The sequence below is a fragment of the Sapajus apella genome, unplaced genomic scaffold (genome assembly GCF_009761245.1).
Source record: "Sapajus apella isolate SASKATOON/1434 unplaced genomic scaffold, GSC_monkey_1.0 scaffold21, whole genome shotgun sequence".
NCBI classification, from domain to species: domain Eukaryota; kingdom Metazoa; phylum Chordata; class Mammalia; order Primates; family Cebidae; genus Sapajus; species Sapajus apella.
The window spans coordinates 24,759,392-24,785,257 of record NW_022436961.1 but is presented as its reverse complement, the minus strand read 5'-3'; the positions used below and the strand labels follow the sequence as shown (position 1 = coordinate 24,785,257).

Below are 25,866 nucleotides of genomic sequence, written 5' to 3'. Positions count from 1 at the left end.
TCTCTAGGCCTTGCTCTCTTATCCTTCTATCTTTTTTTTTTTTTTGAGACAGGGTCTCACTTTATTACCCAGGCGGGTGTGCAGTAGCAAGATCACTGCTCACTGCAGCCTTGACCTCCTGGACTCCGGTGATCCTGCCACCACAGCCTCCCAAGTAGCTGGGACTGCAAGTACGTGCCATCATGCCCAGCTAATTTTCATATGTTTTGTAGAGCTGGGTTTTCGCCATGTTGCCCAGGTTGGTCTTGAACTCCTGGGCTCAAGTGATCTCAGCCTCCTAAAGTACTAGGATTGTAGGCATGAGCTACTACGCCTAACCAGCTCCTATCCTTTACCTTTAACATGCCACCTCAGTTCCTGTCCCCTGCCCTGGACCCTTCCCACCTGAGCCCTGCCCTTCGGTCATGAGCTGACGAGTTTTCCTGTTCCCTCTCCACTTGGAGGATCTTCAGTCCCCAGGTTGCCTAATAGCATGGCATCTGAGCTGAGAGCCCCTGAGAAGTGAGAAAGGGAAGGAAGTGTTTGCTCCCACCACCCTCCTCACCCCCTAGCTGCCCCTTTAAATATTTGCCTAAGACTCCAGCAGCCAGAGAGTGTCCTGGGACAGTGAAAGGAGGGGAGGGATGCCAGGAGGCGGGGGAGCCTGAAGAAGTGTCCTCTCAGCTCGGCCTCAGCTGTGTGCAGGTGCCAGATGTAGGAGACAGCTCTCCCGCAGTGCCCACCCCTGCCCTCCCCCAGGGCCCCCGCTCCCACCCCCATCGTCCTGGCAACATTGGGATTGATCGGCTGACTCACGAGTACTGGGCCCCAGCCAGGTGGGCAGCTGGCCAGCGGGAGAGCCAAGCACTGCAGGCATCTCGGGGTCCCTATGGACATCTCGCGGGGGGGGGGAGGCGTGTTATCCTCATGTGGAACTTGTTCTTAGCAAGCACCGTGGGTGGGGCTTGCCGTCATCGCTGGGTGCTGGGAGAGGGGTCTTTTTCTTTGAAAGAAGCCTCTGCTCTTCAGGCCTTCAGTCTCCCCTGCTTCAGTCTCCTTGGGCTGTAGCTGTCATAGGCTTTGTGGCTGCTGCTGCTGCTGCTTCTCCTCCTTCTTGCTTAAACCCGGATTTTTGCTTGCTTGAGGGCTGGGGAAGGGTGCCTGCTTCCTGGAGGGCTCACACCAACCAGGTGGAGGTCTTGGGTTCCTTGGAGAAGGAAACACACGAGCCTGCTCTTGTCATCAGCTGAGTGTGCCAACCTTCCCCTCCTCCATACCAGCCCTCTCTGCAGCCTTCTCACTTTTTGCCCTTTATTTGAGCCATTTCTCCCTCTGTGAAAGCCCACCTCCAATCCCTCTCCACGTCTCTGGTTTTATTTTAATTTTAATTTTATTTATTTATTTATTTAGTTAGAGACATAATCTCCCTCTATTACCCAGGCTGGAGTGCAGTGACGCAATCAGTTTTATAGCTCACTGCAGCCTTGATCTCCTGGCCTCAAGTGATTCTCCTACCTTAGCCTCCCAAAGTTCTGAGATTACAGGCGTGAACCCTGCATTCTGGCCTTCCATCTCTCTGAATGCCACCCACCCAAACAGGCCAAGAGCCAATGGCACCTGCTCTGTGACCTCATTCCAGTTCAGGGTGCCCTCTGAAATCCTCAGCCTCTCTGTGGCACCTTCCACCCGCCATTTGGCACACATAAATGTTCTCATCGGTGACATGGGTGCTTTTTGTTGCTCTATCTTCCAGCCCAACTGTGGGCCCTGGAAAGGAAAGGCACATGCTTCCCACAGGCTTCTTTGAACATGCCACTGGGCAGGAAGCTCACAAACAACCAACACTTAATGATAGTCAACAATGAGACCAACCCCAACAGCGGTCAGTAGTGCTTGCCTTCAGTATGTGAAGGTCTCAGTGCTTCCACTGGCCAGCTCTGGGACTCAGCAGGAGTCAACCTGCTTTGCTAGGCATTAGTATGTTCGTCTGTGAAATGGGTCAGGTCCTAGCTGTCCACCTCATCACACTGTTGTGAGGACTTAATGACATCCTGGGTGTGAAATCCAGTCATCGTCATTAGCACATCTACGTCATCCTCTCGGGCACCTCTAACTAGCCAAGAATACAGTGCAGACTCACCCTCTCTATTTCTGGGTTGACCCCCTCCGAGAGCCGTGGGTGACGGACAGCGCACGGTGGCCACCTCTTCTGCATGGGCCTCCCCATTTAGTCCTCCAGCCCCTCAGCTGCAGGGGTTGGGACAAGATTCACTTTGCTCTTTGTGTACTGGGCAGAGCCGTGCCAGGGACGGGTGGGGACAGTTGCCCAGCTGCCCCAGCCACCTCCCTACCCCCACTGCTTCCCTCCACCCAAGCTGGCATGGGGAGGGCAGCAAGGCAGCTGGATGTGTGGCAGCAAGTGGACATCAAAGGGCAGGGGCATCCCTGGCTGGGAGAACACAACTTAAGCTCAGACCAGAGAATCCCCTGCTGGCAAAGGCTGGGGACAGCTGGGGAAGCATCCTAAAGCCAGTGGTCTCCGTTCCCTGGACTGATGTGGAAAGGGCACGAGACTAGGAGCCCAGGCAGCTGACAGCCAGCCTCCCGTTGCCTTGAGCCCACAAGCTCTTCGGACAGTCATCCCCCTTCAACGGGGACCTAACATGGTATAGAGCAGTAGTCTTCAAGTTTTTTGGTTTCAGGATTCTTAATACTCTCAAAAAGTGTTGAGGACCCTAAAGAGCTTTTGTTTATGTGGGAAACATCTATTGATAGTTGCTGAGGAATTAAAGTTTTATTTACATATTAATTTAAAAGATCAGTAATAAACCCATTATATGTTATGACTAAATCATAATTTTAATGGATATAACTATTTTACAAAGCAAAAAAAATTAGAGAGGAGTGTCATTGCTTTACAGTTTTGGAAATCTTTTCAATGTGGGGCTTAATAGAAGTGAAAAGGGTAAATCATGTCTTAACAACATTAGGAAAATTGTTCTGACCTCAGACACTCCCCGAAGTGTTCTCAAGGACCCCTGGTCTCCCAGGGGCATACTAGGAAGAGGCCCACATAGAAGGACGACGGGAAATGGTCAAGTTGGGCAGAGTGGGCGGAAATCCCTGCTGATACCTTTTCTTCCCGTATGACAGGCCTCGCTTTTCTTATCTGTGAAAGGGAATTACTATCGCCTGCCTCAAACGATTGAGAGGATGAAGTAGGGAAAGTACAGAGCACATGCTAGATGCATAGCAAGCTTAGCCAGCCTCTTTTGGGGGGCCTGAGTTTCCTCATTTGTTAGACAAAGGGCTGGACTGGAAAACATCCAGCGCGCTTCCCAGCTCCAACAGGCTGTGGCTGAGCAGTGAGAAATGTTCCAGAATTCCACATAGTCCCACTCCAGCTCCAGAGGCTGCATTTCCTTTCTCAGCTCATGCTGACACAAAGGTACATGCTGTTCAGCGGCGCGTGGAAAAACATGTGAATCCAGTTAGAAGCGCACTTCAGACTCCTCCAGGACGCCCTTGTGCTTCTAATCTTGCCTGCTAACTTAGATATGCGTCTGTCACTCGTGACATGCCCCTGGCTCTGCCTAGGGGATGTGTCCCCATATGCAAAGAAACCCAGGTACCCAGAAGCACAGGCATCCCTCACCCCAAAGCTCCTCCAGAAGGCGGTGTGTGCATGTGCCCGTGCACAGACCGGTGAGCACCGGCGCGCACGGTCGTGCCCAGCACACAGAGACACAAGTACACGCTCACACGGTTGCACTTACGCGCAGCCACACACGCGGATGGCCCCAGAGACCGCCCGGTAGAGCACGGAGCGGCCACTCCTCCCTTTGGCGACTCCCAGGCCCGTGCCTCCCCCCGCCGCCCCGCGCGCGCCCCCGCCGCCCGCGCCGCAGTCCGCATCCACCCGGCGCGGTCAGCCCGGGCTGCGGCTCCAGCTCTGCGCTCCGCGCGTCTCTCCGAGCCGGATCGCGGGAGCGAGCAGGGGAGGGGACCGCAGCCGGCGCCCGAGGGCAGGAGGAGTCCACAGGCGGGTCCCGGGCTGCCACAGAAGCTGCCGGTGGCTAGGAGGTGCCAGCCCGCGCGGGGTGGCCCAGCTGCGGGAGCGGTGGGGCGGGGGCCGCGGCCGCGGGCCCGCGGGAGAGCTCGCGGGCAGCATGGCGGGGCTGCGGGCCAGGCGGGGCCCGGGACCGAGGCTGCTGGCGCTCTCGGCGCTTGGCTTCTGCCTCATGCTGCAAGTCAGCGCTAAAAGGCCCCCCAAGACGCCCCCCTGCCCTCCCAGCTGCTCCTGCACCAGGGACACCGCCTTCTGCGTGGACTCCAAGGCAGTGCCCAGGAACCTGCCCTCGGAGGTCATCTCCCTGTGAGTGTCCAGCCCTGGCCTTGGGGGGTGGGGAGGGAGAGGAGGCCGATGACAGCTCTGGGAGAGGACAGGAGAACCCCTGCTCCCTGCCTTCAGAGTGTAGAGACCAGGGGATCGCAGGGGTCCTTAGGACTGGAGATTCCAGGCACCAGTGGGCAGCGAGTTCTGCAGTTTTGCAGGCTCAGCGGCCATGGCTGGGAAAAGCAGGAGTTCACCGCCAAGAATGAATCATCACTGCCAGGAGCATCAATGAGACCTACTGTGTGCTGGGCTTGGGACTTGGGGGGGGGATTGTTTACACGAGCATGTGGGCCCCTGTCTGTGATGTCACACCAAGGGTAGGGGAGGGCTCCTTATGGGAGAGGAGGGTGGCAGGCAGGGCAGTGTGGGAATGAGCTATGCCCTCCTAGCACCCTGGCTTGGGGCACATGCCTGCCACTGGCCAGGCACTCGTCACCCAGCCCAGCCAGCCTGTCACTTGCAGCAGCCAGCCTCAGGGGCTCCCCTTGTCTGTGGAACCAGAGAGGCTGTGAGGTCCTTGAGGACCAGGATGCCAGCCACCACCCCCATGCCCCATCTCTCAACAGCACCCAGCACATTGTGGGTGTTTGGATGATGATGACGACGGTGTGGATGATGGAACCTTTTCTTGGCTAAGAGGGAAGCTGAGCCTGGGGCCATGGGTGCCCCAAGAGGCAGTAGGGGAGGACCATGGCGAAGGCAGGGGGTGAATTTGGGAGGAGAAAGGAAAGACACAGGTAGGGTCCAAGGAAGCTTGGTAAAATGGGGCATTTCCAGAGTGAGTACAAAAGCCACTCCCTCCCTGTCCACCTCTCCCTGCCTCAGCATAGTCCCTGCAGCCCCCACAGTACTGACTCGGGTGTCTCCGCAGGACCCTGGTGAATGCCGCCTTCTCAGAGATTCAGGATGGAGCGTTCTCCCACCTCCCACTGCTGCAGTTCTTGTATGGACAGGGCCTTGGGAAAGGGTTGGGGGACTGTGGGGATGGTAGCGGGGGACAGATCCTGGGCTGGGGAGACAGAGAGAGAGTGGACAGAAGCAGCCTCTGGAGATGAAGATGCAGGTGTCCCTTGCTTCTGTTCTGATAGGATGTACCCAAAAGGCGGGGCAGCCTGGAGTCATGGGAGTCAGGGTCAACAGGAGGAGAGCTAGAGATGGCGTACAGAAGCCAACCAGGGGGGATCGGGGATGGGCTCGGCTCCTCTGGATACCCAAGGGGATTGGGTGCGATAGCCTGGGTCAGTACCCAGCGTGGGCACTGTGGGATCATCTTAGAGACAGGTGACCCCAGGAATCAGGGATCACAGAAAGAGCTGGGGGCTGAAAGAAAGGGATAGCAGGAGTGTCTCAAACTCTACAAGATGTCATCCATGAGGGACAGTTGTCCATGAGGGGTTGAAGTGGGACAGAATGAGGGTGGGGGACAGGGAGAGGAGATGCCACGGGGGCAGGCAAGGAGCCGGCTTGACAACAGAGCCCTGCCTCGGCGCATATTTAGGAGCCGACAGGGACTCTGGGAGCTTCTGGGGCCAGAACAGGCTCCTACCTGGTCTTGTTGCCCAGGTGGCCCAGGGATTCCCATGGGGTCCCTACGGGTGGCAGCAGGGCAGCCAGGTCTTTGGGAAGCCCAGGGCTGAGGCAGCGGGCTGGGGGCTGGGGCAGCAGGCACACTCTTGAAATCTCCAATTCCAACTTTGTCTCCGCAGGCTACTCAACTCCAACAAGTTTACACTGATCGGAGACAACGCCTTCACGGGACTGTCGCACCTGCAATATCTGTGTGTGGGACGGAAGGGGGCCGTGGGAAAGCAGAAGGGAGGGGACCCCAGGCCTGGACGGCCAAGGGTCTGGGTGGGGAGTGGACGAGAAGGCTTCGGGACGGGGAGATGATGGGAGGCGATAGCTCTTGCATCCCACAATGGCAGGACCTGAGCAGGGGGTTGTTTCATTCGTTTTGCCCCCACCCTACCTGACGCCCTGTCCCTATGGGCTTGATGATGCCAGACTCCATCTGGAAACCTGTCTTGGGGACATGGGCTGACATCTAGGCTGAGGCATAGGGCGAGTGCTGCTGGGGGTCTGGCATCCTGAGTGACAACTGAGGCCCATTCTCGCTTTCCCCAGCTTCATTGAGAACAATGACATCTGGGCCCTATCAAAGTTCACCTTCCGAGGACTCAAGTCCTTGACTCACCTGTGAGTACATCATGCATTCACACACTGCACTGAAGCCCCACCTCTCCTGTGGCCTTTGGCCATGGTCATGATCTTCAGATGACCCAGATGTCTCTCTTGCAGCTCGCTGGCCAACAATAACCTGCAGACACTGCCCAGAGACATCTTTCGGCCCCTGGACATCCTGAACGACTTGTAAGGCCCAAGTCCTGTGTCCTCCAACAGTGCCGCAGAGGGTGCCTCCCTGGAGGGAGTGGCATGGGAGTCAGGACTGGGATGGTCATGAGGTCTTGAGAGGCTGGGAGGGCTTGGGTCTTGGGGGTCCCTGAGAAGGCGAGGTGGACTTAGATACAGATGGTAGCTTTCCAAATTGGAATTTCTCTCAAAGTACACCGGAGATGCCATGTGTGCCTGTTTTAAAAATGTGCTTTTTAATGCTGGGCATGGTGGCTCATGCCCGTAATCCCAGCACTTTGGGAGGCTGAGACGGGTGGATCACCTGAGGTCAGGAGTTTGAGACCAGCCTGGCCAACATGGCGAAACCCCATCTCTAATAAAAATACAATAATTTGCCAGGCATGGTGGTGGGCTCCTATAATCCCAGCTACTTGGGAGGCTGAGGCAGGAGAATAGATCACGACATGGCACTCCAGCTTAGGCAGCAAGAGTCTCACGCTGTTGCCCAGGCTGGAGTGCAGTGGTGCCATCTCGGCTCACTGTAACCTCTGCCTCCCAGGTTCAAGTGATTCTCCTGCCTGAGCAGTCTGAGTAGCTTGGACTACAGGCGTGAGCTACCACGCCAGGCTATTTTTTTGTATTTTTAGTAGAAATGGGGTTTCACCATGTTGGCCAGGCTGGTCTTGAACTCCTGACCTCAAGTGATCCGCCCGCTTTGGCCTCCCAGAGTGCTGGGATTACAGGCGTGAGCCACTGCACCCAGCCAACATGTGCTCTTTAAATGTATGTTTGACTGGACTCTACCTTAAAGTCCAATGAGGGAGGAGTGTTTGAAGGTCTCAAGTGAGTAGTGGCGTATAGTAGTTTATATACAGCACATAGTAGTATGTAGCATAGCCACACTCATTTATCATATTTATAAGAAAATAAAAGCCTGGATTGTGGGAGGCTTAGAGAAACAGGGATGCAACATATAGCTGTGCAAGTTGCACACTGCAGAAGCTAGCCTGGCCGAAGAGCTCAGCAAGGGCTGAAACTGGCTCCACACTGCTGGCCAAGCCTGTGTCTGTGGAGCTGCATCCATCCAGAGGGCAACTTTTCTCTAATCCGTACAAAGACGCAAGTCAGCAACTCGAAGCAGCCTTGACCAGCTCTACTAATGGAAACCTGGAGGGCCTGGGCGGGCGGAGCCCTGAGAACCTGTCCCTCTCTGTGCTCCCCTCTTCTGCCCTCATGATGCAGAGACCTGCGGGGCAACTCCCTCAACTGCGACTGCAAGGTGAAGTGGTTGGTGGAGTGGCTGGCGCACACCAACACCACGGTGGCGCCCATCTACTGCGCCAGCCCGCCCCGCTTCCAGGAGCACAAGGTCCAGGACCTGCCCCTGCGGGAGTTCGACTGCATCACCACCGGTAGGAGGCGCCCCTGCCTTGGATGTCAGTCCATGCCTACCCCAAGGCAGCTTGACAGGCATGAACCCCCCCCACCCTGCCCCACAACACTCAACGGCAGCAGTCAAGCAACCACTGTCCCCACGCAGCCCTTCCCTTCTCCTTCCGGTCTTGAGACACACGCCTCTCATCCCTACAGATTTCGTGCTGTACCAGACCCTGTCCTTCCCAGCAGTGTCGGCTGAGCCCTTCCTCTACTCCAGCGACCTCTATTTGGCTCTGGCCCAGCCAGGTGTCAGTGCCTGCACCATCCTGAAGTGGGACTACGTCGAGCGGCAGCTTCGAGACTATGATAGAATCCCAGGTACCTGCGCCCAACCTGGCTCTGCTGGCCCTTGCCAGGGGGAGGGAGAGTGGGCTTCATCGTTCAACCCCGTTGAGTTCCTGTAGGTAGAGGGATAGAGGAGACATAGCTTCTGCCCACAAAAACTTTCCAGTCTTTGGAAGGAGGCCAATATGTACACAGATAACATCCATATGCTAGGCAGGTGTTAAAAGGGAGATACAAACACGGTGCTCTTAGCAGCACAAAGGACAGGCCTACCCTGGGCAATCAGGGAAGGCTTCCTGGTGTAGGGCGATATCTAAGCTGAGTCTTAAAGGATAAAATAAAGGGAGGACTCAGAGGCGATGCCCAGGTTTCTGGCTTTAATAATTAGATGGACTGGGAAATGAGGAGGAGGGGACAGGAGTGACTGTTGAGATCAGTTTTGGATCTATTGACTTTGAGCTGAGTCTTGAAGGCTGGAGGAGACTTAGCTAGGAGCTAAAAAAATAGAAAGAGTGTTTTGGCAGAGGGAAAAGCATGAACAAAGTCAAGGAGGTGCGCGGTGCCTTAGTATGCGAATGTGTGTATGTGTGCGAATCATAAGCAGCTTGTGTGACAAGGGATAAGGTTCAAGGTGGGTGGACCCTTGACAGGGTTTGGGCAGAATGTGTGATCCAGTCTGCACTTTGGAGAGCTTTAGCATGGGAAAAGGCTAGGTGTGGGGCAAGACACAAGGGCAGAATAGTGGGGGGATATGTGCCTGTCTGCTAGAGGGGTGCTGGAGCCTGGACATGAGACAGTAGTAGTGAGGATGGAGGGAGAGATTTAAAAGGAGGGTTAAACTGACACAAGACGAAATAGAAAACTTACATTGCTCCATCTCCATTAAGGAACTTGAAATCAGTATTAAAGAAAAAAAAAAAGGGCCAGATGCAGTGGCTCATGCCTGTAATCCCAGCACTTTGGGAGGCTGAGGCGGGTGATCACAATGTCAGGAGTTTAAGACCAGCCTGGCCAAGATGGCGAAACTCTGTCTCTACTAAAAAACTACAAAAAGTAGCTGGGAGTGGTGGCGAGCACCTGTAATCCCAGCTACTTGGGAGGCTGAGGCAGGAGAATCACTTGAACTCAGGCAGCAGAGGTTACAGTGAGCTGAGATCATGCCCCTGCACTCCAGCCTGGGTGACAGAGTAAGAATCCGTCTCAAAAAAAGAAAAAAAAAGAAAGAAAGAAAAAAGGAAACCTAAAACACCTTCCCCCCAAAAAACCTCTTGGCCCCAATAATTTCCCTGGCGAACTCTATCAAACATTTAAGGAGAAACTAACACCAATCTACATACACACTACTAGAAAGTAGAAGGGAAGCTTGTTGGGACCTGAGGACTGATCAGGGAGGGGCAAGTGGAGGCGAGAAAGGCGTTAGGGATGACTGCCAGGTTTCTGGATTGGGAGACTAGTGGAGCCACAGCTGAAACCAAGAACAGAGGAGGAAGAGGGCAGGCTCAGCGATGGGTATGGAGCTCAATTGTGAGTTGTGAGCCATGACTGGTGCTTGTATGGGTGTGTAGGCCAGGAGAGTCTGAGGGAAAAACAGGAGCTGGGGGGTGGCATGGGAGTCATTAGCATCTGGGCGGGCAGACCAAGCCCAAAGAAGGGATTTAGGCAGTGACTGCCAGAGCCTGAGGCTCTGCGAAAACTTCTTTGAGAGAAACGTGGGGTGACAGTGAGAAGAAAAGAGGGGTGAGTTGGGGATGTCAAGGTAGAGATGCTGGGCAGCAGCTGGAGACCCCAGGACACGTGGGCAGTGCGTGGTTTCATGTGCTTGTGTCCAAGAAGGGCTCTGATGAAGCCGATTGAGAGTATGGGTGCACATGGGCACTCATTCTTGTACATAAAAGCCGTTTCAAAAGTGAGAACTCTTGGGAGGTTGTGTTTTCATGCGCCGTTATGCAAACAGCGAGTCTTGGGTATACCTAAGATTTCTCTCCCCACTGTGGATCCACTCAGATTCTTCCTCCCTTCCCTGCCTGGCCACTGCCAGTGGGGTAGCTTTGGGCAAGTCACTTGCTCTCTCTGAGCCTCAGTTTCTTTCTGTGTGAAACAGACAAAAATCACAGGGTCCTTTCCAACGTGATGGATTCCTCATCGATGTAACGTGTGCTTACATTCAGCACAGTGGCTACCTGCACACCACAAAAATTCAATAACTGACATTAAGGTTAAGCAACAAGTCAATATCGAGGGACACCTATTTTGGGCAGTGTCAGCTTATATTTGAGCCCTAGGGGTATGGGTGGAACAAGGGTGATATGAAACTGGGTATCAGCTGTGAATCAATTGGAAAGCACTGAGTGCTTAGTGGGTGAACTTCCGTGTGGGTGGAATGGTATAGCACAGAGTCTTGGTCCTGCCCAAGGTTGGAAGTGATGGCCTTCTCCGAGGGGGTGGGATGGAGTGGGGGCTGCCCTGCCTGATGCTGCCTGCCCCTGTCCTGGCACAGCCCCCTCTGCAGTGCACTGCAAGCCGATGGTGGTGGACAGCCAGCTGTATGTGGTCGTGGCCCAGCTGTTTGGCGGCTCTTACATTTACCACTGGGATCCCAACACCACGCGCTTCACCAAGCTGCAGGACATTGACCCGCAGCGCGTGCGCAAACCTAATGACCTAGAGGCCTTCCGCATCGACGGTGACTGGTACTTTGCCGTGGCCGACAGCTCCAAGGCAGGTGCCACCAGCCTCTACCGCTGGCACCAGAATGGCTTCTACTCCCACCAGGCGCTGCACCCCTGGCACCGCGACACGGACCTGGAGTTTGTGGACGGTGAGGGCAAGCCAAGGCTGATCGTGTCCAGCAGCTCCCAGGCACCCGTCATCTATCAGTGGAGTCGCACCCAGAAGCAGTTTGTGGCCCAGGGTGAGGTGACCCAGGTACCTGATGCCCAGGCTGTGAAACACTTTCGTGCCGGCCGCGACAGCTACCTGTGCCTCAGCCGCTACATCGGTGACTCCAAGATCCTGCGCTGGGAAGGTACCCGCTTCTCCGAGGTGCAGGCCCTGCCCTCCCGGGGCTCGCTGGCCCTGCAGCCCTTCCTGGTGGGTGGCCGCCGATACCTGGCGCTGGGCAGCGACTTCTCCTTCACCCAGATCTACCAGTGGGATGAAGGGCGACAGAAGTTTGTACGGTTCCAGGAGCTCGCTGTGCAGGCCCCTCGGGCCTTCTGCTACATGCCTGCTGGGGACGCCCAGCTGCTCTTGGCCCCCAGCTTCAAGGGACAGACACTGGTGTACAGACATGTTGTAGTGGATCTCAGTGCCTAGCGAGGTGCCGAGGCCTCTGGGCTCCTCAGGGTGGCCGCTGGAGGCTGGGTGGAGGCCTCTGTGAGCAGCACATGGGCCTGTGTGAAGACACGAGGCCAACCTGCATCCGTGCCCTCGCATATGCACACGCCCAGTGTGCACAGGCACACCCTGTGGACTGGCCCAGGGGGACATGCGTCATCACTGTAATCAGCATGAACACCAGGCACCCCTGGGACACCCAGCGCCCAGTTCCCATGACCCTATCCAGCAGGTCCTCCCCCCTACAGCCTTCCCCATGCTGTGCCCCCAGTCTCATGCGTATGAGTGGTGCAGGGTGCTGGGAGCGAGGGGGCCGCCTCCTCCTGTCCCCAAGCTTCTCTTTCTGCCCCTGGTCTTTCCTGTCAGTGCTCCAGGCGTTGTTCAACTGCTCTTGCTTCCCTGGGGTGCACTCAGCCCTGCCCCGCCCCATCTGCATGCTCATGTAGATGGGGATGGACACATTCAATTACACACTCACGCCCCATCCTCACCCCATGTCCATCTATAAACATGTCAGGGCACGTGTGCATACATGCAGAATCAGTGCTGTCCACCGGGCTCGCCTCTGTTACTTTGCCTCTCTGCTTGGAGGGGATCCCCTCTGCTCACCCCCATCGTGCCCCCCCTGCAACTGATAAGGATGAGAATGGCGGTGCCAGCTTTTGAGGGCCTGCTTAGCCTCCTGGGGGCAAAGCCCCTTTGCCCAAAGCAATAACAGCAGCAGAAGCAGCCCGGGGAGCTTCCAGCGCTGTCTGCCTCTGCTCTCCTTGGCGTTTCCTTCCTGGCCCTGAATCCCAGCTCACCCATGGACAGAGGCCCCCGCAACTGAAAGCCTTTCTGCTTTTCTTCCCAGAGCTGTCGCTTCCTCAGGCTGCTACTATCCCCTGGTTCACCCTGTCTTTGGGACATGGCCCCGGAGCTGGGCAGGCCTCTTGGGTGGATCCGAGAGCTGGCCGAGCTTCAAGAACCCAAGCCACCTGTGAGGGCGCCCAGAGTGGAGCCTGTCCTGAGGGCATGTTGCAGCCCTGGCACTGCCAATCCACAGAGGCCCCCTAGGAGCACTGTCTTTCAGTGGACAGGGTGGGAGCCGGTGGGAGGAGCCCCAAGAGCCGAGCTTCTGCTGCCCTCTGCTGTCTGCTGAGATGCCAGGCTAGTGGAGAGGGAGTGGGCAGGGGTGGCCCTGCCCTGTGCCCAGATGGTGTGATGCTCCTTGTGGCAGGATACCAGGGCACTGGGGGGCAATGCTATGATTCACTTGCTTCAAATAAAAAGTTCCCTCCCCATAACTGGTTCTTAGTGTCATCAAGGTGTTTCATTGAAAACGGAGCCTAGGCCTGCCCTGCTGCCCACAGGGGGCATGGCAACAGTTTCCAGACTTTCTTCCTCCTGCTTCCCTTCTTTCTGAGACGTGGGCATCCCCAACATCAGCTGGGGCTGGGGTCAGGAGTTCACAGAGATGGCATTCAGGTGCTGGGCTGGTGTGACAAGTCTCCAGCACCTGGGGCTGACTCACAGCTTATGTTCCTTCCTGGAGATCACAGTCCGGGGACCCAGGAAGCCTTGGGTCTGTCCCACGGTCAGGTCACCTGCAACCAGTGTGGCCGAGGACAATCTCAGCAATTCGTCTCCTTTTACTCCTGACCCCTGTTCCTCCACTGGACAAATGTCTGTCACTGCTGCCACCTCCACCCAAGTGAGGTGCCTTGCAGTCCTAGGTGACATCCGGGTCCCCCTTCTCCCATATTTCATAAGCCACCAAGTCCTCTCCATTCTTTGTCTCAAAGGTTTGCTAGATGGGCACTTTTTTGTCTTGCCCTTTCCAAGCTCAAAGCTTTGTCCAAACCCTCCTCATTGTCCACTGTCTTCGGTCCCTTGCCAACCCCTGCCAACGAGCTTCTCGGTCTGATCCTTTTTTTTTTTTTTTTTTTGAGATGGAGTTTCACTCTTATTGCCCAGGCTGGAGCGCAATGGTATGATCTTGGCTCACTGCAATCTCTGCCTCTCTGGTTTAAGCAATTCTCCTACCTCAGCCTCCCGAGTAGCTGGGTCTACAGGTGCCCACCACCACATCCAGTTGATTTTTGTATTTTTAGTAGAGACAGGGTTTCACCATGTTGGCTAGGTGGGTCTTGAACTCCTGACCTCAGGTGATCCATTCGCCTTGGCCTCCCAAAGTGCTGAGATTATAGGCATGAGCCACCGCACCTGGCCATCGGTCTGATCTTTCTAACACATACTTCCCTCCTGTCCTCCCCTGCTCAGGAACCTGCCTTGGCTTCCTGCTCAACAAGCCCATGAGCCTCTGCCCTACATGAAGATCCCCTGTGACCTCATCCCACCACACACACCCAAGCCTGGTGGGCTGTCAGGGGCCCTCAACATTTCCCAGTGGAGTCGAGAGAGTCCGAGACAGTCAGATGGGGGCTGGGCGGGGACAATGCTCAGGGTATCAGTGCAAGTAATGGAGTCTCAGGACAGAATGCTGGTGCTGAATGGCAAAACAGGTGTTGTCAAACTGGGGGACCCCTCTTCCCTTCCCCCATGGGCTTGAGTAAATGGATCCCTCTTGTGGCCTCGTGTGGGTTGGTGACAGTATAAGGGACAGGAGATGGAAGTGGGGGAAATGATGGATCCTTGGGCAGGGGTGCTTGCTGTGTGACCCTGGGCAGCTCAAATCTCTTTTATGTGTCTCAAGTTTTCGTTTGTCCTCCCGAACTCCTTTCAGCTTTCGTATGTCACAAAACCCCCTCCGTTTCTCTGTCTTCAGCGAGCACCTGTGAGCAGCTGGGCACAGAGGACTGGGTCATGGCCGGAGAGCCCAAGCAGCTCGAAACCAGCCTGGGGAATGGGGTGGGGCGGAGAACTGGAGACAGTGGGGTCTGGAGCCTGGATAACAGGGGTGTGAATTCTGGCTCAGTCCCTTCCCTAGGTGCGAGATTTCAAGCAAGTCAGCTGATTTCCCTGAGCTTCAATTCCTCCTTCTGTGAAACAGATTAAAAACCCCACTACATGGATTCCTGATTCTGCCAGCTTACTAGGTGGGTGAAACCAGCTAGTAACACTCAGCCACATTACCTAGTCTATTTGTGCCTCAGTTTTTGTCATTTATAAAACGGGTATAATCGTGATACCTACCTGACGGCATTTTTGTTTGTTAGTTTTTTGTTTTTTGGTGTTTTTTTCAGCTCAGGCTGGAGTGCAGTAATGCAATCTTGACTCACTGCAACCTCCACCTCCTAGGTTCAATCAATTCTCGTGCCTCAGCCTCACGAGTAGCTGGGCCTATGGGACCATGCCCCCATGCCTGGCTAATTTTCATATTTTTAGTAGAGACAGGGTTTCACCATGTTCGCCAGGCTGGTTTCGTACTCCTGACCTCAATAATCTGCCAACCTCCATTTCCCAAACTGCTGGGATTACAGGCGTGAGCCACCACATCCGACCCTGACAGGGTTATATATCATGAGATTTAAATGCATTAATATATGTAAATCCATTGATATAGTGTGTCCAGCACATAATTATGATTTGCCTGGGTCTGTAGGACTATATGAATACAGAGGTGGCTTAGAGAAGGGCGTTTTGTACAAGAGGAGGAGGTGGCTCTTTGGAGAGAACTCTCTGTGGGTGACAGTTCCTCACCCATCCTCAGTCTTGGCACCACTGTGCCCCCTATCTTACCTGCAGCCTCTGATCTGGCCTCCTTGCCCCCAGAAATAGGTGACTTATCTGCCTTTCACCTCCTTAAACATGCTCTTGGCTTAGCAGGCGCCTCCATCATCCTGGGGAGGGCTGTCCTTTTTCAAACGGGAAATGGGCCCTTATCCTGTGCTTGGGAGAGGTTGCCAGGGAAAGTAGGTTGAGTCTCCCAGACATGCTGGCACTCTGCTGCCCAGTAGAAAGATAAATATCACTTTGACAGCTGCTAACCCCATGGGGGGGTGCTCTTCTGAGGGTTGGGAGGCATTCTCCTCCCTCGGCCACTGAGTGCCCAGCTTTCTGTGTGTGCCTGCCGGGTCACCTGCCCTGGGGCTTATCCACGTCCAGAGGGCTGCTTAGAAACCCAGGGGAACTGGGTGACTGTGTCAACAGCTCAGGACCAAAGGCTGCAAGAGGCAAGGTCTACGCACTCTGCCAAGGCCAGGGAGGGTGGCACTCCTCAGCTGCCAGCCTCTTGTCCTCCATGCTGAGACTTGCTGTCAGCAAGGACCTGACATCTCTTCTCTAGATTTCCCAAGCACAGGCATTGGGACCAGGAGTCTCCATGCAGTAGACCATCCCAGCTGAGTGGGTTTTGGGCGGGACCAGGGAACGTTTACCAGTGAATGGGGGTGGACAGAGGCCTGTGATGCTGAGGTCAGGCACGTGGCCCCAGAAGGCAGCGAAGGGAAGGAACAGTTCTGCAGACTCACCAAAGGACCTGAGGGTCACATGTGCAGTGAGCACCTGAGTCATGAGGTCCCTTTCCTCCTGAGACGATCAGGGGATCACACCCTTCCTCCTTCAGGGGGACCCAGGACACTTTTCGCCTAGAGAACGGTGTCTGTGCCTAGAGATGTACAGTGGCTGGGGCCTTCCTTAGAGGGGTTCCTCTAGCCCTTGGCCTGTCCGGTGACTCCAATGTGTGTGTGTGAGGGGGACGGGTAAATGTGAGGGGGTGGTTAAGAGAGGAGATGGAGACATGGGGGCCTCCAGGGAGTTTCTCCTGTGGGCCGGTTTCACTGCTAGCTCTCACACCCAGAAATACCAATAAAACTGATGATAATAATTAAGACCATATAATCACCATGTGTTTACCCGCTGGAAGCCTCCTTTCCCTGGCCCCATCATTACCTTTTCCATCCTTATGATAGCTGGTGGGTGTTAACTATGGCTCCAATAAAAAGCAGTAACTGCCTGTGTTTCCACCCCACATGCCCGGACAGCTTTGCTCCCACCCTCTGCAGGGCGGGGCGACACTGTACTCCCTTTTTGCAGAGGGAACAATTGAGGCAGTAAGCTGAAGATGACACAAAAAATGAAACCTCACAGGGCAAGTAGAAGCAGCAACATTTGCCTCTGTCTCGCTCTGTCACCAGGCTGGAGTTGAGGGCCGCAATCTCAGCTCACTGCAACCTCTGCCCACTGGTTCAAGCAATTCTCCTGCCTAAGCTTCCCAAGTAACTAGGTCTACAGGTGCGTGCCACCATGCCCGGCCAATTTTTGTATTTTTAGTAGACACAGGGTTTCACCATGTTGACCAAGATGGCCTCGATCTTGTGACCTCGTGATCCTCCCACCTGGGCCTCCCAAAGTGCTGGGATTACAGGAGTGAGCCACGACGCTGGCCTTGCTTTCTTTTTTAGAGCCTTCTCCCTTATTCCAGCTGTCTGCCTCCCTCCCAGAGGAACTTCTCCGGTTCCACGTCCCTCTGCAGGGCCACTCTCAGCCTGCAGCTGCTGATGCCTCAGAAGACTGATCAAGCCAGGCATGTAGCCACCAACCAGCAATAAACACCACTGGGTGATATCGGGAAAGTTACTTTTTACCAGTGAGCGTCCTATTTCCTACATGATAAAAAGGATGCTTGCAAAGATTAAGACCTTTTGTGCAAACACGCATTACAAAATAGCAATGGCTGATGCTACTGTTAAGGGCCCAGGGATATTTGTGTAACTTGGCTCAGAGGAATAGGTGGAATTTCAAACTTCTGGTGAAGAAGGGGCTTGGGAGCTGGGAGCTCTACCCAGAATGCCTCAAATCATCGCGGTCAGCCCACCTCGGCGTCTGGAAGGGCATCCCAGAGAGAAGGGAACCCCTGAAACCTGCTGGGGTGAAGAGTGCCTCAGGCTCCCTCTCCCCGAGGCCTCCCCGTTTTCCCTCTTGGACCCACTGGTGTAAGACCCGGGCTTGCGGGCGCTTAGCCAAGCGTCCCAGCTCCTGCCAGAGCCTGCAGAGAGCCTCCCATAACCCCCCAACCGCATCTCATACCATTACCCATTTCACACAGGGAAAAATGGGGCGAGAAGGAAAGACACTGGGAAAAGCCAGTGAAAGGTCGCGAAAACTCTGGAGTCCCGATTTTCTTCGTGCCCCGATCCCCACACTCCCCCTGCTTTTTTTGTTGCAGCTTCCCACACTCTAATCTTTCCAATCCGGACGGCGACTCCACTGTGGGCCCGACGCGCGAGTCCCGTGGCACATCGCCCCTTTAAGGGGCGGGCCTCTCGCCTCCCTGACCTCGCCCCGCCCCCTCTGGGGCCACACTGCGCTTGCGTGGTGAGCCGGAGCCCTGGGGTTGGGCAGCCCTTGGTTCCGTGCAACTTTCAAGTGAGTTGCAAACTCCGCCCTGCAGGCCGGTGCCGGCGGCTGGGTGCACCGGGACCGCGGCGACTCGCACGAGCGAGGCCGCGACCTGCCGCCCCAGCGCGGGACCAGCAGCGAGGGCCGAGCACGGGGTTCTCCGCGTCAGGAAGGGCGGGTCGGAGCCGTAACTGCCCCAGCCGCGGGGCGTACGCGCCAGCGCCCGCTCCCAAGTCGGCTTCCTCCCCGCCGGGGCCACTTTGCTCCGGGTCTCCGCATTCTCCAGGTCCCCCGAACTGCAGAGTCGGAGGCCGTGGGCAGCGGGCTCTGCCTCAGCCGAGGGACAGCCGGACCGCCCCTCTGCTTCCCGCAACTGCCTCGATACCCCCGTCCCAGCCCCTGCTTGAACGACCCTGTGGGCGGCTTCCTGGGGTTCTCCCCTCGTCCCCAAGGCCGGCAAGATGGTGTCCTGGATGATCTGTCGCCTGGTGGTGTGAGTATGGCTGCCCTCAGACCTCCTCTACCCCGGGGTGCCTCCCGCCCCTGTGGTGGAAGCTGGGGACGTGTGGTGGGAGAGGGAACTTTCCAAGCTCTACCCTCCCGCACTCCATGCAAGGGTTAACGGACCTGTGGTCTTGCAGGCGGTGCCTGGGGCACGGCATGCTCCCCGCCCCACCAAACCTCCCCCGACCAAGGCTCGTTGGCTGCGGACGACCCCTGCCACACGCCACACACACACTGCAAACAGATGCGTGGGGCCAAGGGTTACAGGCCTACCTTGCAGGTCCTTGGCAAACACAAGGTGATACGGCACGTTGTGGGTGGAGAATCCAGGTGCGCGTACTTGCCACCGAGCAGTCACATGACTCACGTCCTGCTCCTCACCTTTGAGTACTCCAACACGTGGCTCACACAGCCCTGTCTGCATCCCGGCAGTGCCAGGTCTGGTGGCCCTGGGCCTGATTGCATGCCCACGGGAGGGGACAGTCTGGTGTTCTCACCCACTTCGTGGAGTGGCTGTCCTCTCGCTCCATCACGCACCCATGGGCCACATGTGCAGGCCTGGGCAGGCTTGAGATGTTTGTAAACAGCAGGGTGGGGAGGTGGCCTCCAGGGCTCTGACTCAGGCACGGGTTGTACAAGCCAAGCGAGAAAAACAGGGTAGGTAATGCCACCTTGCACCCCAGTGGGGGGAAGTGGCCACCTGGTGGGATAAGAGTGGGGCACGGGGTCCCTCATGTTACCGGTGGCTGCTCTTCCAGGTTGGTGTTTGGGATGCTGTATCCAGCTTATGCTTCCTATAAGGCTGTGAAGACCAAGAACATTCGTGAATATGTGAGTGTGGGGGTTTGGGTGTGTGTAGTAGGACTTGTTGTGGGGGAGGGTCTGAGTTGACCTCTCCCTCCTCCAGGGGCAAGGTCGTGTGGCACATCCTGAGTGGAGTGGGGAGGGAGAGAGAAGGGACCCTGTTGGAGAGGGTGTAGATAGAGGTCAGGCCATCGGGGTGCTGTGGAAGATCTTGTGGGTGAAGCCCACTGGAGGCGGGCACAGGAATGAGCAGCAGTTTCTCAGAGCTCCTGTCCAGCCCTGTGTGGGGGAAAGCAGCTATGCAGCTGGACAGGCTCCCTGGAATCTCTGGGCTGGGCTGGCCGGGATGGGAGTTGGTGCTGCAGGCCGACTCCCAGCATGGGAAGCCCCATGCTGACCTCTGTGCTCTCAACCCACAGGTGCGGTGGATGATGTACTGGATCGTTTTTGCACTCTTCATGGCAGCAGAGATCGTCACAGACATTTTTATCTCCTGGTATGGATGCAGGGGCTGCAAGCCAGGGTCAGAGGTGGCCCACTCCAGCCTGCTCCTCGGCTCACCCTGCCCCCTGTGCTGTGACAGGTTCCCTTTCTACTATGAGATCAAGATGGCCTTTGTGCTGTGGCTGCTCTCGCCCTACACCAAGGGCGCCAGCCTGCTTTACCGCAAGTTTGTCCACCCGTCCCTGTCCCGCCATGAGAAGGTACCCCAGGGGGAGGCGGGAAGGGAGGCTTAGGGGTTGGTGTGAGGGAAAGAGCCCTGGACTTGGGACTTAGGATGCTGGGGACACTGGGGTTCTAATCCCAGTCCTGCCACTGGTGAGCTGCGGAGGTTGACAGAGCCCAGCCTACCTCATCTTCTGGGATAATCAGGTGGGGGTGCACATGAATGACCTTTCAGAGTAGAAGTTGGTTTGGGGGTAGTGGTGGTGGCAGCTGGAGCATGGCCGCTCACCGAGGTGGCCTGCCCTACTCCTGGTGTATGTTTGTGATCCAGATCTGTGGCCCCTGGGCACCAGGTGGGGCTGGGCTGGGCTGGGTGGTGTCACAACCAGTGACTTCTCAGAATCTGCAGAGGGAAAGGGACTTAGGCTGTCCACCTGAGCTCTCCTCCCCACTGGGTCCACAGGAGATTGACGCATACCTCGTGCAGGCCAAGGAGCGCAGCTACGAGACCATGCTCAGCTTCGGGAAGCGGGGCCTCAACATTGCTGCCTCGGCTGCTGTGCAGGCCGCCACCAAGGTGCTATGAGCCCCCGGCCCTCCAGCAGCCCCCATCCCACCCCTAGGCCCTTTTGGGCCCATTCAGCTCCTCTGCCAGGGAGCCCAGAGACGGCAGCTGGGGAGCAGGGATGAGAAGGTCTGGAAGTGTTGGCTGAAGCATGGAGCTGAAGTCAGACCTTCCTTCCTGGCTCTGACACCAAGTGTGAGCAGCAGCGCCTGCTCTCTGGCTTTGGTTTCCTGTTGGTGCCACGCTGGCGCGGGGCCAGAGCTTGCTGAGCAGTTTTCAATTCTACATCTCAGCCCCAGTGATTAGTTGGTTGGCAGATTTCCCTGGGCAGCCTCCCCGCTGAAGCCTCTCCCCCATGCCCCCCGCAGAGTCAGGGGGCGCTGGCCGGCAGGCTGCGGAGCTTCTCCATGCAGGACCTGCGCTCCATCCCCGACGAACCCATCCCTGCTTACCAGGACGCCCTCTACCCAGAGGACCAGGTGCCCCATCAGAGGCCACCCATTGGTGAGTGGGCAGAGGGGCCCAGGGCCATGACAAGAGGGATGCCTTCCTTCATGCGCACCCTGGCTTCCCCCAGAGCTAGAGGAAGGGCTGGCCACAGGCGTTCAGCTTCACTGCCTCCTCCTCACAGGGTACCGGGACAGGGGCCTACAGGACAGCAACACGGAGGATGAGTGTTGGTCAGATACTGAGGTGGTTCCCCGGATACCAGCCCGGCCCCGAGAGAAGCCCCTGAGCCGCAGCCAGAGCCTGCGTGTGATCAAGAGGAAGCCGCTGGTGCGGGAGGTCAGTGCGGAGGACGGCAGGGGGCGGGGGGCTGTGCCGGTGCTCCCCATACCCTCATGCTGGGCCTCCTCTCTTCCCAGGGCACCTCACGCTCCCTAAAGGCTCGGACGAGGAAAAAGACTGTGCCCTCAGACATGGACAGCTAGGGTCTGCTGCATCTGGACCATTCTTACCTCGTTCCCTGTGGCGCTCCGGGGATATTTGGAGAGACCTTTGGCTGCGCCTCTGGCCTGCCTGCTCCGGCCGCTGGGCCCCGCCCTCCTTGCTCTTGCTGATGGTTAAGGGCTGGGAGCAGATGCTGCCAAGGCCACAGGCAGGATGCACCATGATATACCAAAGTAGGCTAGGCCAGCATTCTATTTATTGCCTTGCTCTGCCTCTTCCTTCCCTGGTTGTGGGACCAGAGCCCTCCTGGAATCCCTGCAACTGAAACCAAAAGTCCACCGGGGTGTGCTCATTCCTTCCTGTTTCTAAGTACTTGATGGCCTTTCATAAGGTCAGGCGTGTGTATCCTGGTTGTGTGTGTGTGTTGGTGAGTGAGGTCAAGTTTGCGAATGTTTTGATAAATAAATACATAAAGGGGTTCTGTTTCTCCTGAGTCTTATTCCGTGTTGACATCATACCCTTGAAATTCAACAGCCCAGTCCCAGCCTAGGTCTAAGGCTGAAGGAGCCCCGTCCTCTGGAGGAGACAGAGTCATTGACAGAGTATTGTGATGCAGCATGTGATTCCACGAAAAAGCTCTTAGGGCGCTCCGAGAGCATCAGTGGGAAAGGGGAGACCAGTCCAGAGGACAGGTCAGAACCAGAGAGTTCAGATAGGCTGAGAGGCTTTAGCAGGAAGGTACAGCTGTAAAGAAACCAGTGGGAGCCCAGGCAGGCGAGGGCTCGGGGCAGCACGTTAGTCCCATAGGGAGGTCAAGCTAGGCAGGGGAGGCCTGGGGAGTATTTCCGCTGGGAGCTTGGAAGAAGGGGGCCCCTGGGGCAGCTCTGGGGACATCCAGTTCTGTATAAACACTCAGGTAACAGCAGGGGTAGCATTGCACCTCTGAGGAGTGGCCACGAGAGGGCAGCAGCAGCCAGGATCTGGGCTGCCCCCTGCTTCCAGGTCAAGGAGGGTGGGGCTGGGAGATTGGCCAGAACCTCGCCCTGCTGGGCCTGGCGGAACTTGGACGGCCTCCAGTGTCCCTCCCTGCTGCTTGTGGTCACTGGTCCTTGGCCTGCCCCATCCAAGGAGTCTACTCTGCTCTCCTGAGACCAAGGTTTTTTGCCTGGCTGGTTCCACTCCAACCCCTCCTCCAATCCCTGGGGCCACTGGGTACCCAGCTCTGCCCTCTCCTGCCCTGATGCTGATGCTGGTCTCGCCATGATGCCTGGGGTGTGCCCCTCTGCCACCGCCACACCTGGTCCTCCTCCCTGCTTTTGATTAAGCAAAGAGGTGGGTGAGAGTGTGGGATGAGAAGAGGGGAAACAGGGTGGTAACCTGGAGTGGCCTCAGAGAGTGGATTAACTCTTGGTGTGGGGATTATCTGGGTTTTATTTGGGGGAGGCTTGTAATCTGCCGCGGTAGTTTAGCTCCTCATGTATGGGTGCTCGCTGCCATTCTACCATGGCCTGTCTTTGCATCGTGGGGTTGTCTTATCTCCATTAATTCATTCAAAAAATCTCTACTGAGCCTTGAGCAGGTACCAGACAACATGCCAGACACTGCAGGGGGAGTGACGGCTGGCGACCAGAGTGTGGCCGCCCACGCAGACGCTGCTTTAAGCCCCTAGCATATACTAATTTAATCCTCATAACAATCTTTGGGGGGTATGTACAACTCTTAGAATCTCCATTTTACAAACAGAAAAACAGGCACAGAGAGGGCAAGTGATTTGCCCAAGGTCACACAGCTAGTAGGTAGCAGAAGGGCTTGGAATCAGGCAGTCTGGCTGCAGCATCTGTGCACTTAACCACTATGCAGTACCAGAGTGAGGGAGATGATTCCTGCCTGGCAGGCAAGGACATGGAGGCTTACGTGTGGAGTATTCGTTGTGTGCCTGACCTTGTACTGGGCATTTTACAGAGATGATTTCCTTGAATCCTCCCAACAAGGCTGTCAAGTAGGGACTACATCCATTTTTTAAAACAGGTTCTCACTATCGCCCAGGCTAGAATGCAGTGGAGCGGTCAAAGTATACTGCATCTTTGAACTCCTGGACTTGAGGGATCCTCCCGCCTCAGCCTCCTGAGTAGCTAGAACTGCAGGTGCTGTTCATCACACCTGGCTAATTATTGTATTTTTTTTAAAGATGGGGTCTCCCCATGTTGTCCAGGCTGTTTTTGAACTCCGAGGCTCAAGTGATCCACCTGCCTTGACCTCTGAAAGGGCTGGGATTACAGGCATGAGCCACGGTACCTGTAGGGCTATACCCATTTTACAGATGAAAAACTGAGGCTTGGAGCCACAACAACTTGTCTACCATCATGCTGCTTGTGAGTCGGGGACCCTGACTCCTGATGCACCTCTGCCTGGGAGTTGCATTGACAGAGGTGGGCTGGCAGGATCCACATACCCAGACCAAGGGAACAAAACCAGAGAGGCGCCAGGCGCGGTGGCTCACATCTGTAATCCCAGCACTTTGGGAGGCCAAGGCAGGCAGATCACCTGAGGTCAGGAGTTCAAGACCAGCCTGACCAACATGATGAAACTCCATCTCTACTAAAATATAAAAATTAGCCAGACATGGTGGCGCGTGCCTGTAATCCCAGCTACTCAGGAGGCTGAGGCCTGAGAATCGCTTGAGCCCGGGAGGCAGAGGTTGCAGTGAGCCCAGATTGTGCCACTACACTCCAGCCCAGTGACACAGCAAGACTCCATCTCAAGGAAAAACAAACCCAGAAGGACATGTGATGAATGTCAAAACAAAACAAAGCAAAAGAAAACAGTTGGGGAGAGGCCTGACGTCGTGTGGTGGTGAGGGAGATTTCACTGGGGTGAGGGCTTCACTTACCCTCCCTCCTAGAACAGGTGAGGGCCACAGGGCCACCTGAGCCCCTTGGCAGAGCTCAAGATGGCTTGTCCTTGCCACCTCATCAATCAGGCTGTCTCCTGGCTCTGCAGGGCCCCGTGCATACTGACCTCTGACATGCTCTTCCTCTACCATCCCACTGTATCCTATTCCGCCTTTCCCTTAGAACCCCGCTCAGACTCTCTGGGAAGCCCTTCGCCAGCACTCCCTCACCTGGAAGTGGTTTGCTGTCTGGACCTCACCGCCTCTGTTCCTGCACAGACTTCTGCTTTTGCCTTGAGTGCGTTACCTTTTCTCCCCCACTGTATTGTGACTTCACAAAGAACATGTATATTTTACACACTTGTAGCTCAGCCCCGAAAAAAGGATCTAACGGAAGTGAAATATTTTTGTGAGTTTGCGATTGGGTGGTGAAGTCCTGCTCATTCTCTGACCTGTCTGTGAAGCTCCCCTGCCTGCCCCAGGGCAGGACTGGGAGCATCTGGTAATCATTCATGAACAAGCCCAGCTCCCCCAGCGCCCAGCACTGGGCCAACACCTATGAGGCCTGGAGGAGTTTTTGCTGGTATAAGAACAAATGCACACAATGAGCACGAGTTCTGGGTGGGGGAGGCGTGTGGGATGGCCTTGTGATTTCTGCCTTTGTACCCTGGATTGCCTGGGGCCCACCGCAAAGCGTAGAACATGGGTTTGGTGAGCAGTGACTGCAGTTGTATGAATTCCAACACATGATGGGGCCAGAGGGGAAGGAGCCAGGAGAAGTCCAGTTCTGGGGCATTTCTGGGTGAGCATGCATGTGACCCAGAGGCTCAGGGCGCTGGTTGTCAACTGGACTTCCCTGAGAGCCAACCCTGGCCCCTCTGAGAACCCCTGAGACCTCAGCTTTGCCCAGCATGGTTGCACACTGGAGGGGGTTCCTGTCTCACCCTCCACCCACTCTGGCCTGGCCTCTCGAGGAAAAGTAAGCTGCACGCCAGCCTGCCCAGGGTCCCCAGCCCTCTCCTCCCCACCAGCCAGTGGGCCCCCAGCAGGATCAGGGCACAAAGGTGGGGACACGAAGCTGCCACAGCCAGCCCCCTTAGAGCTGCACACGTCCCCTGGGTGTGGCCCCTACCCAACTCGGTTTGTGCCCTGGTCTCACTCCTCACCTGTATACAGCTCGTCTGCTTTTGAGGGGTTCCTCTATCTCCCCACTGGTTTCTGGGTGCAGATGGCCCTTCCTGCTTGCTCCTCTCTTCTCTCTCCTCCCCACCCACTGCCAGGTGCTTCCAGGTGGCTCCTTTCCCTCCCTGTGTCTTCAGCCCCATCCCCGACCTTCTCGGCCTGGGGACCTCTGTGTCCTGGTCCCCTTCCCCACCTCCAATTCCATGTGCGCTCCACACACTGGCTGTATTTTTAGCTGCCACTGATTAGCCTCTAGTTCTGACATAGCTCTGACCCAGGCTGGGTTGGGGCATCCTG

At 56.2% G+C, this 25,866-nt stretch overlaps 2 protein-coding genes and 2 long non-coding RNA genes across 8 annotated transcripts; 3 read left to right on the top strand and 1 right to left on the bottom strand.

Moving 5' to 3' along the window:
- Positions 1-773: 773 nt before the first annotated feature.
- LOC116558459 lies at positions 774-3,856 on the bottom strand. 2 transcript variants are annotated; one of them, XR_004272014.1, is made up of 3 exons: positions 3,756-3,856; positions 1,597-1,746; positions 774-1,186 (listed from the first exon to the last, which is right to left on the bottom strand). It is a non-coding gene; the product is annotated as an uncharacterized LOC116558459 (long non-coding RNA). The 2 variants fall into 2 exon arrangements; XR_004272013.1 differs by having other exon boundaries at positions 2,985-3,776.
- Positions 3,857-3,864: 8 nt separating this feature from the next.
- On the top strand, positions 3,865-13,077 carry LGI3 (leucine rich repeat LGI family member 3). 2 transcript variants are annotated; one of them, XM_032288460.1, is made up of 8 exons: positions 3,865-4,354; positions 5,247-5,318; positions 6,082-6,153; positions 6,500-6,571; positions 6,674-6,745; positions 7,970-8,139; positions 8,318-8,482; positions 10,947-13,077. In XM_032288460.1, exons 1-8 carry the CDS (start codon positions 4,149-4,151, stop codon positions 11,762-11,764), a joined length of 1,647 nt encoding a protein of 548 aa, XP_032144351.1. In that variant the 5' UTR covers positions 3,865-4,148; the 3' UTR covers positions 11,765-13,077. The 2 variants fall into 2 exon arrangements, with proteins under 2 accessions (XP_032144351.1, XP_032144352.1); XM_032288461.1 differs by lacking the exon at positions 5,247-5,318 and having other exon boundaries at positions 3,887-4,354.
- A 4,092-nt stretch (positions 13,078-17,169) lies between these two features.
- On the top strand, positions 17,170-21,975 carry REEP4 (receptor accessory protein 4). Of its 3 annotated transcripts, none has more exons than XM_032288457.1 (8): positions 17,176-18,560; positions 19,330-19,402; positions 19,795-19,871; positions 19,959-20,079; positions 20,505-20,618; positions 20,975-21,110; positions 21,238-21,392; positions 21,473-21,975. In XM_032288457.1, exons 1-8 carry the CDS (start codon positions 18,529-18,531, stop codon positions 21,536-21,538), a joined length of 774 nt encoding a protein of 257 aa, XP_032144348.1. In that variant the 5' UTR covers positions 17,176-18,528; the 3' UTR covers positions 21,539-21,975. The 3 variants fall into 3 exon arrangements, with proteins under 3 accessions (XP_032144350.1, XP_032144348.1, XP_032144349.1); XM_032288458.1 differs by having other exon boundaries at positions 17,176-19,228; positions 21,473-21,833; XM_032288459.1 differs by lacking the exons at positions 20,975-21,110; positions 21,473-21,975 and having other exon boundaries at positions 17,170-18,560; positions 21,238-21,342.
- A 439-nt stretch (positions 21,976-22,414) lies between these two features.
- On the top strand, positions 22,415-24,789 carry LOC116558457. Its single transcript, XR_004272011.1, has 2 exons — positions 22,415-22,829; positions 24,572-24,789. It is a non-coding gene; the product is annotated as an uncharacterized LOC116558457 (long non-coding RNA).
- Positions 24,790-25,866: the final 1,077 nt, after the last annotated feature.

Bases quoted from the DNA above. Each gene is read 5' to 3' on its own strand.
- LGI3 (XM_032288460.1), top strand. From the start codon at position 4,149: ATGGCGGGGCTGCGGGCCAGGCGGGGCCCGGGACCGAGGCTGCTGGCG. The intron at 6,154-6,499 runs GTGTGTGGGACG...CGCTTTCCCCAG, and splicing joins CTGTCGCACCTGCAATATCT to CTTCATTGAGAACAATGACA. The intron at 8,483-10,946 runs GTACCTGCGCCC...GTCCTGGCACAG, and splicing joins AGACTATGATAGAATCCCAG to CCCCCTCTGCAGTGCACTGC.
- REEP4 (XM_032288457.1), top strand. From the start codon at position 18,529: ATGGTGTCCTGGATGATCTGTCGCCTGGTGGT. The intron at 18,561-19,329 runs GTGAGTATGGCT...CTGCTCTTCCAG, and splicing joins ATGATCTGTCGCCTGGTGGT to GTTGGTGTTTGGGATGCTGT. The intron at 19,872-19,958 runs GTATGGATGCAG...GTGCTGTGACAG, and splicing joins ACAGACATTTTTATCTCCTG to GTTCCCTTTCTACTATGAGA.